General features: G+C 43.8%; 1 protein-coding gene across 1 annotated transcript; it reads right to left on the minus strand.

The window, feature by feature from the left end:
* Positions 1-595: 595 nt before the first annotated feature.
* LOC124659668 (B3 domain-containing protein Os03g0619600-like) lies at positions 596-4,013 on the minus strand. The gene is made up of 6 exons (XM_047197498.1): positions 3,963-4,013; positions 3,341-3,548; positions 2,092-2,213; positions 1,426-1,789; positions 1,107-1,327; positions 596-892 (listed from the first exon to the last, which is right to left on the minus strand). Exons 1-6 carry the CDS (start codon positions 4,011-4,013, stop codon positions 596-598), a joined length of 1,263 nt encoding a protein of 420 aa, XP_047053454.1.
* Between the last annotated feature and the right edge of the window lie 6,216 nt (positions 4,014-10,229).

Here is a 10,229-nt window from a genome sequence, read left to right on the forward strand (position 1 = left end):
ATGGACCCGGAGCTGGACGGACTTTCCGTCGAGTCGCGTGTACAACACCTAGGTAAACCAATAGCAATACGCGAACATACAAATCTACACCAAGCTAGCAGGCATCTTAATGATCAATCATATCAGCGTATATTATCAGATGCTAGCTAGCAAGTCCACAGATAAGCTAGTACCAACAAACGCACGCATATGAATCTGGGCTAGAGGCTCATATCCAGCCTTGCAATCTCTATACCGAGTTTCTGAACCTAACCTTTGTTAGTTTGAAGTTGAGGGAAGTTGAGGGGTGTTGTTTCCAAAACTCGAAACATCTGGGAGCTATCTAAATTTATTTGGCTAACTTGCCTCTTCAACCAGGGGGGGACACCGGAGCACTTCTCCCAAAAGTACAGATATTAGATAAGTTGTTCAAACTTGACCACCCAAAATAACTCTAGAATGCAGATAACAAATCTCTGATATAACTAACAAACCACTAAAATATCCTGCAAGGACAGAAAGCACATAAGTTTCTTCGGGTATCACTCCTCATTTGAACCACATTCCACTCCCAGAGTTCCAAATCATCAGAGCAACATGCAAGACTTGCTTCAGGCTAACATTTCTCACGGCGAATGATGTAGACCACCATCTTGAGCAGCTCCTCATTGTTCATCAGCTTGAAGAGGCAGAGGTCCCCCTCCCGCAGGTGGTTGGCACGGGAGAACGAGGGCCATCCTTTGACAACCCTCAGCTGAGGGCCCGTGCGGTGGGTAGACCATCGCATCTCAGTGGCCCACGTCCCCCTCTTCCGGTCACGCTGAAGCACCAAACTGATGACACCCTCCTTTCCATGATGCCCAGTAGCGTGCTTCTTTTCAAGATATGTGGTAGCGTACCGTACACCAAAGTTCTGTTTATTATACATATACAGGGAAATGTTAGAATGATACTGGTGAAGAGATAGTTCTTTTTTTCGAATTGAAGATGCAGAGATAGTTCTTTTTATCGAATTGAAGATGCAGACATAGTTGATAAATGTGTTCCTGTCTATCTGATCAAAGCATACATATCCAACTGAGGGTTGATAGGCATTAATAGGAAATGCTTCTTATTTCCGAACTTACTAAGATGGGAGAGGTATTGCGGCGACAGACATTTATCTTGTTCATGATCGCAACGTAAATGGGTAGTTCTCTCTCAATTTCTTCAACTTTTTCCAACACTTTCTTCTCCTGCGCTGGTGTTAGACGAATTCTGCCTGGCAGAATGAAAGGAGGATCAGAAGCTACTTCAGAACTCTCAGAGGTTCCATGCTCTTCATGGTCTGAAGAGGAGATCTCTTCACCTGGAAAAGTTTCAAATGAATTAGACAGATATAATGCGAACTGAAATGTGACACATGCATCCTAGCCGTGTCTACGTCTTAGTGCGCTGATGTTATACCATCAGTCGGTGGTTGCTCGTTAACACCAGTGACATTTGCGCTTGTCCTTCCATAATTTGAGCCAATGCCAGTTCTTCTATCAGGGAAATGATCAATGCTCGCTTTGTGAAGGAGATGGACTCTCATCATGAATCTTCCGTTCTTAACATTTTCCATTGGTTGAAAGAGCCAGATATCACCCTCTCTGACATGATTGTCCCTGACAAATTTACCCAAATAAAGGTTGCGCCGACCTGCATCAGACACGCCAGATGACCTGACTTGCAATTTGCATTTCCAGGTAGTTTTTTTCATAGGCACTTGGAGTATGATATTTGTATCTTCACATGGCAAGTACTGAAGCGCATAATCCTTGCGTATAACCTGATTAAAAAAAGGGACAGCATGTGATAGTGGTACTGTTAAGCTTGTTTCATCCTTTAGCTGAAGTACTAGTAGGGAAGAAGTTAAGACTATCACAAAGTCTGAACTTTTCCAATTGCAAAATAAGTCAACGATACAGTTGATTTTGATGTTTACGCATTTCCTTGCAAACCATCCTTCAGAGGATTGTACGAGTTAGAAGCAGAACACATGCTTTCTTTAATAATATCATAACTAAAAAATGTATGTAGCTATAACAAATGAACATTTCATAGAAAGTTTGAACGGTAGAGCTGACGTACCAGATTACCATATGGTTTTACATTGGTCTTCTTCATCACTACAACAAGCACTGGGATTTCAGGTCGCATTCTGCTTACAAGTGGTATTTTCACCTCCTGTTCTTCCGTAAGATAGCAACGCCCTGATAAGACAATATCATCTGGAAGCACCTGACGGTAATCAGACTCCACAGAATCTCCCTCAGAACTTTTAGAGGCTCCATGCTTTTCATGATCCGAAAAGGAGATCTCTTCACCTGGAAAATCTTTCACATGAATCATACACATATAATGCAAACTGAAATGCGACACATGCATCCTAGCAGTAGTAGCATGTTAGCGTCGTGCTGCAATACCATCGGCAGGGGGTTCATCCTTAACACCAGCCACCTCTGTGCTTGTCCATCCATCATTTAAGCCAATGTCAGTTCTTCCACCAGGAGAATGATCAATGCTTGCTTTTTGAAGGAGATGGACAATCATTTTGAATGTTCCCTGCTTAGCATTTGTCATTGGTTGAAAGAGGCAGATATCACCCACTTTAACACAATTATCATGGACAAAGTTGCCTAAGCGTAGGTTGCACCCACCATCAGGCCTGACGCGTAAATTGCATTGCCAATCCTTGCTCTTCCCAGGCACCTGGAGGGTGATTGTTTGGCTTTCACATGGAAAGTGCATGAGCGCATAGTCCTTGCGTATTACCTGAAAGATGGCAGGATGATAATGTCAACCTATTTTATCTGACACAGAAAGTGCAAGACTATCACAGCTCACAAAGGCTATTTTTTCTTGAATGCACATGATAAAACTGTAAAATAAGGCAATTGTATTGCTGATTCAACTATGAATATGTGTTTTGTTACGAAAGTATCTTTCAGAGATCTGACACAGTTCAAACCACAAGGCTGGAGTTCCAAATACTATCAGAATTAGGAAAAATTAGGTGGTAAAGTTAACGTACCAGATCAGTCTTAGGTTCAACATTTGTCTTCTTCATCATTACAACAAGCACTGGAATTTTCGGTTGAATTTCAGCTACGAATGCATGTATTTTTGTTTTCTGTGCTACTGTAAGAGCGCATCGCCCTGATAAGACACAGTCCTTTGGGAGCATCTGAAGACCGTCGAACTCCATTGATGCATCTGCAGATGGATTGTCTTCTGAGGTAAAAAAGATTCAAGAGTGAGGGAACAATGGGTAAGTGGGAAACTAATTCAATTTAAGAACACAAGTTTTTTTCGCGTGGAATTTGAGAACACAACTTACCCGAAAATTCATCAGAAGTATAAGATAATGCAGCCTTCTTTGCTGATTCACAATAATGGCATGAGATTTCCTTTGGGCATCCATCTGAATCTGATCCTTCACCCGATGACAACTGAGTAGTGCCATGACGTGAACTGCTCGAATTACCAACATAGTGACTGTTTGGTGTTTTCACATCAGAGGCAGTTTTCATCCCAGCACAGCACAAGGCTTTCTCCTGGCCATTGGAATCAAAAATTGTAACCTCAAAGCGGGCATTTCCAAGGTATCTAAACATCAAGGAATAATTCTCTTCTATTATATTGGCAGCGACAAATGCCGCCCATCCAGACTTGAGGATTGTTCTGTTCATACTCTCAGTAACTCCAACATCATATATGTTACCATTAGGAGCTTCTAGTATGACGCTTTCCGGGATCTTTCTTCCAAAATACTTCACAAAGCACTCTGGTATGACCTGTAGCAAGCAGGACTGGGTTTCCGTTAATCTGTCTTATGAACCTCAGCTTTTGTGAAATAAAAACAACAAGGCAGCGAATAAACTCAAGAAATATTTCAGGCAAGCACTTAACTAAGAAAGACATAAGTAGCTCACCATGCTATGCATGAAGTTTCCTTTAATCTGTCTTATGAACCTCAGCTTTCTGTGGCAGCATTCGCATGGATTGCTCATCTTGGATACGTCCTTTAACAGGAATCATATATCATGTCAGGTCAGATTATTCATTTCGCAACATATTATACCTCCAAACCACTCAAAATCTGTAATGCTGCACTAAATATTAAGATACTATGTTTTTCCAGAATTTATTTCAGTTGATGTTTTTCTAGGAATAGCAACAGCAACAATACACTGTGAACACTTCCAAAATAATGCTTCCCTGAAAACATATTATGATTATCATGCAAATTAAAGAAAATGAACACAAAAACGATGCTGCGGCTATAAAGGTGTAGAAGAACTCGATGCTCATAACTAGATTGCAATACCAAAAGAGCAACTTGGAAAAGAAGCTCACCCCGGTGTTGACGGTGTGCAGCAGAATGCAATGGCAGAGACAGAAAAAAAATGAGTGGGGGGCAAACGAACAAAACTAGAGGGAAATGTTTTTGGGGAGGGAACCAGATGCTAAAATAAATTGGTTTTCAGGGTGTTTTACCTTAAAATGCAGGGATATAAATCAAAAAAATTGATGTTAGGGAAGGGGGCGGGGGGGGGGGGGGGAGGGCCCCTGCTGGTTCCCCTGACTCCGCCAGTGGCAGAATAATGCATCAGGAAGGGATTTTCAAGGGACTGAAAAGGCACGCATATGAAAAAAGTAATATTCCTTTATGAAGGGAGCAGCATTGTAAGATTTACTTAGCCGTGCATTTTGTATAGAATTCTCATATTCACAAGACATTAAACAATGTATACCGTGTTGATATTTTCCAACACCTATAAGGTTTGGAGACTTCTTATAGCAAGACTATAACACCATTTGTAGTATGCTCCATCTTATTCCAAAGATATAAACAACATTCCCATAATTGCCAAAATAAATGGAGAGAATAACTCCTAAGAACATATCTAGCAAGGCCTCCACCCTCGCTCCTAAACCACATTTTTATGGCCGAAGGCTCGAAGCCAACAAATCTGTCCAACAAGGCCCCTACTCAAACCCCTATTCACCATCCCCCTGAAACCCCAAGAATTAGAGGTCCCCTACTCATATTCTCGCTTCTTATATTCTCACATGTTAGCATTTAACCAAAACTGATAGCCGACTAAAATTATGGTAAGTGGCTAATATTGCATTACAACCGATGTGGAATTCATAATCATAGCCTACAAAACGTCTAAAACAATGGCCATTTCCTGCATTCAATCTAGAGAAATAAGCTGAAGGCCTGCGACGAGAGGATCTGCTGGGATAATGCAATATCCGTAGTACCCGATATAACTTTAGCATGGATTCCACCCAAAATCAATCTATTGCTCAGTGGCGTAAAACAGTAAGAAGTCTCAGTTATTTTTCATCCAACATTATTTCTTTGTCTAACTGGAGCTCAGTTTTAATGGCAGCGACATAATAAGGAAAATAGTTGTTACTCGGGCATCCCAAAATATAACATTTGAAAAATGGTTCAACAGGTGGTCCAAACTAACACAGATAACAAATTTGTGTGACTGCCCACAAACTAAACCTTCTTTCCCCTTAGCCAAGAAAAGAGCAAAAATATGGAAATATGAAATAAGTAACTATTATGAATGAAAATGATGGAAATGGAAACTGAAACATAGCGCACTAAGGCTTGCATCTGACTAAAACATTATGCACTGCAGAGTTGTACAAACATTTCTGCTCTAGAAAGAGAAGGGTCTCTATATTTCACAAACTGCAAGAGCAAAAACTATCATGTTGAACAAGTAGTAAAAAAAAGGATTGAGAGCTTGTTCGCGCAACTTGAAATTCGAACACGCCACAAACTGAACCAACAAAACAAAAGGTGGAAAATGGCTGGATCAGAGTTGTCTATAATAGATAAGAGTTTTTCTTTTCATTGTATGCAAACCAAAATAAATAACTGTCATGAACATGATGACATACATACCAAACAAAAAATAAAATAAATAAACTGCCGGGCTAACATAAACAGGATGGTGTAATAACTTATTTTTAGATGGTGTAACATACAAAAAAACTCCGTACATAAAATAGATGAACGGGAGGAAACAGAAAAGAAAACACGGACTTATATGGCAGACTAGTCATGATTCATGAACATCAACGCACACTACAGACTCTATCTGATGCTAATTACCTACTTGAGTATACTGATTATGTAGAGTACAAATCAGAACCGTCGGATGGAGTTCTAGTAGCTCTGATGGGGTAATAAATACACAATAAACAGATCTACTAATAGCTAGTCCATTTTGAAAGAAAGAAAAATGCCCCAAAAAGTAGTGCATTTTGAAGTATTCGTGTGAATCTGAAAATAAAAAACAGCACGGACGCACCCCAGTTTCAGCAAAATCAGCACATTCCAGCATCCATAGCTTAATCCAGCCAGGTCAACTAAATACAAGCGTGCAGAGACATTGCTCACGATCAGAACAACTAGATACAGCGAAGAAAACTCACTATTGCGGGCATACAGACAAGCAGGCAAAAATAACGCAGATAATTTCCACCATGAGGAAAATCAAATAGAATCGCCTTACACAAACCCAAATCGGATGATCATGGGGCGAATAAGAAAAGGATTCACCTGCCTAGCGTGACGAGCGGAGAGCGGAGACGGTTCAAGGCCGCCTCTGCAACGCCAGCAAAGAGACGGATACCGGCGAGGGTTTCCGGCACGACGGAGGAGGGGGGAACCAGACAGAGCACCTGCTGAAAGTGCTGTTTGTGTTGCCTCTCCTCTCCGTCCCCCTCTCTCTCTATGTCGGAATGAGAAGGCGCGAGAACCTAAGCGCCGGGATAAGGATCGAAATTAAAGTCCCGATCGAGTCGGTGGTAGGTTTCACTTTTCTCTCTTCATCACAGGTGAGACCAATAGTCGACGGTGGTTTTATTTTTTCGAATTAAGAACCCGGACTAATGCTATCTTTAGTTCTGGTTCGGTTTGTATCGTTAGAATAACTCTAGCGGATCCTTCATATCGGCGTGGAAACGCGACGACGGGCTGATACGAGGTCTCGGTTATTTTTTGGACATACCAGACCCCACATCGGTGGTCTGGTCCAGAAAATGAATTCAGGCCGCAGCTCAAACCACCAAAATATCCACATATATAGCGGTCGGTGAGGCGGATGGGGGCCAAACCCCATCCGCCTCTCCGCCTCCCGCTGACGTGAAATCGCCGCCCCTCCAGCGAACAATTGAAGCGGTTGCATGTAGATCAAGCGTCCCCACCTCCCGCCGATGACGATGGTGGCAGGGTACAGTCGCGGGGGCGGCCAGGTAGGCCGCGGCGGACGCTCCACCAAGTGCGGTGGGAGCTCCACCGCTCCTTCTACCGGTGAGAAGACGAAGGCGGAGAAGGTCAATTCGGACGCGGCGCGCATCCACGGCAGCTACCGCTACCGCAACTACGGCGTCACGCCGTCTGCCTTCGCCAAACGGGGGTCCGACCGCTACCGCCGCGCCTCCTCCACTTCCGCCGTGTCATCGTCGTCGAGCTCCCACCAGCGCCCTTCGACGGCGTTGGTGGTAAAGATGGAGGAGGACGACACCGAGCCGTCGCGGCTCCCGTAGCCGTAGTTCGTGCTCGGGGACTACCTCGACGACGCGCAGCTGGAGTGCCTCCTCCCGCAGCTCGGCGTGAAAGCGGGGCTCGCACCGGGCGACTTCGTTGAGGAGCGCGACCTCGACACGGTGGTTGGCCTCGTCTCGCGCTCGAGCCAGCGTGACGCGGACAAGGCCGACGAATGGCGGCGCATCGCGGAGGAGCAGGGTCGGGTGTTCGTCGACCTCGGCAGCGATACAGAGTGGCGCGGCCCCTCCAACGCGCCACGCCACGGTAGAGGGCTCCAGTGAGTATCCCGGAGCCGATTTTGCTGTTTTAGGTTGCCGTGGCGGCTGATACGTCTCCGACGTATCGATAATTTCTTATGTTCTATGCCATATTATTGATGATACATACATGTTTTATGCACACTTTATGTCATATTCGTGCATTTTCTGGAACTAACCTATTAACAAGATGCCGAAGTGCCAGTTCCTGTTTTCCGCTGTTTTTGGTTTCGAAATCCTAGTAACGAAATATTCTCGGAATTGGACGAAACGAAGACCCGGGGGACTATTTTTCCACGGAGCTTCCAGAAGACCGAAGAACATACGAAGTGGGGCCACGAGGTGGCCAAACCACATGGCGGCGCGGCCAAGGGGGCCCGCGCCGCCCTGTGGTGTGGGCCCCTCGTCCGGCCCCGACTCTGCCCTTCCGCCTACTTAAAGCCTCCGTCGCGAAACCCCGATGCGAAAAACCACGATACGGAAAACCTCACCGAGACGCCGCCGCCGCCGATCCCATCTCGGGGGATTCTCGAGATCTCCTCCGGCACCCTGCCGGAGAGGGGATTCATCTCCCGGAGGACTCTACACCGCCATGGTCGCCTCCGGAGTGATGAGTGAGTAGTTCACCCCTGGACTATGGGTCCATAGCAGTAGCTAGATAGTTGTCTTCTCCTCATTGTGCTTCATTGTTGGATCTTGTGAGCTGCCTAACATGATCAAGATCATCTATCTGTAATTCTATATGTTGTGTTTGTCGGGATCCGATGGATAGAGAATACCATGTCATGTTAATTATCAAGTTATTACACATGTGTTGTTTATGATCTTGCATGCTCTCCGTTTCTAGTAGAGGCTCTGGCCAAGTTTTACTTTTAACTCCAAGAGGGAGTACTTATGCTCGATAGTGGGTTCATGCCTGCATTGACACCGGGACGAGTGACGGAAAGTTCTAAGGTTGTGTTGTGCTGTTGCCACTAGGGATAAAACATTGGCGCTATGTCCGAGGATGTAGTTGTTGATTACATTACGCACCATACTTAATGCAATTGTCCGTTGCTTTGCAACTTAATACTGGAAGGGGTTCGGATGATAACCTGAAGGTGGACTTTTTAGGCATAGATGCAGTTGGATGGCGGTCTATGTACTTTGTCGTAATGCCCAATTAAATCTCACTATACTTATCATGTCATGTATGTGCATTGTTATGCCCTCTCTATTTGTCAATTGCCCGACTGTAATTTGTTCACCCAACATGCTTTTATCTTATGGGAGAGACACCTTTAGTGAACTCGTGGACCCCGGTCCATTCTTTTAATACTGAAATACAAATCTGCTGCAATACTTGTTTTTACCGTTTTCTCTGCAAACAATCATCTTCCACACAATACGGTTAATCCTTTGTTACAGCAAGCCGGTGAGATTGACAACCTCACTGTTTCGTTGGGGCAAAGTACTTTGGTTGTGTTGTGCAGGTTCCACGTTGGCGCCGGAATCTCCGGTGTTGCGCCGCACTACATCCCGCCGCCATCAACCTTCAACGTGCTTCTTGACTCCTACTGGTTCGATTAAACCTTGGTTTCTAACGAGGGAAACTTGCCGCTGTGCGCATCACACCTTCCTCTTGGGGTTCCCAACGGACGTGTCAACTACACGCATCAAGCAAATTTCACGGCGCCGTTGCGGGGAGATCAAGACACGCTGCAAGGGGAGTCTCCACTTCTCAATCTCTTTACTTTGTTTTTGTCTTGCTTTATTTTATTTACTACTTTGTTTGCTGCACTTATATCAAAACATAAAAAATTAGTTGCTAGCTTTACTTTATTTGCTATCTTGTTTGCTATATCAAAAACACAAAAAAATTAGTTTACTTGCATCTACTTTATTTAGTTTGCTTTATTGTCTTGCACTCTATATTAAAAATACAAAAAAATATTTAGTTACTTTTGTTACCATGTCTAGCTCGAACCCGTTACTTCTTCGCTCGAAGAATTAGTCTTCACTTTTAAACAAGGGGATGAGGAGAGTTTTAAGGATGCTTGGTCTAGAATTTTTACTTCTTATCGTGAAACTGAACCTCAAATGACTCTAAGTTTGCTCCTTAGTAATTTTTATTTTGGTCTTATGGTTCGCTATAGATATGCTTTGGATACTTTAGTGGGAGGAGATTTCCTCCATTGCTGGGGATCAAGCTTTTAATGCCATAAAGAAGTTGGTTGCGTCACATGATTCAGCTAATAATTTTGATTCAGCCCTTATCAGCATTCATAATAGATTAAACACTCTTGAGACAAGTGCATCTTGCTTAAATGAAAATTATGGATACATTCGTGTGGTGACCCGGCATACCACTGCATGGTGTAGTATGCAAGTCTGATATAACACCAATG

Source organism: Lolium rigidum, chromosome 6, assembly GCF_022539505.1.
Source record: "Lolium rigidum isolate FL_2022 chromosome 6, APGP_CSIRO_Lrig_0.1, whole genome shotgun sequence".
NCBI classification, from domain to species: domain Eukaryota; kingdom Viridiplantae; phylum Streptophyta; class Magnoliopsida; order Poales; family Poaceae; genus Lolium; species Lolium rigidum.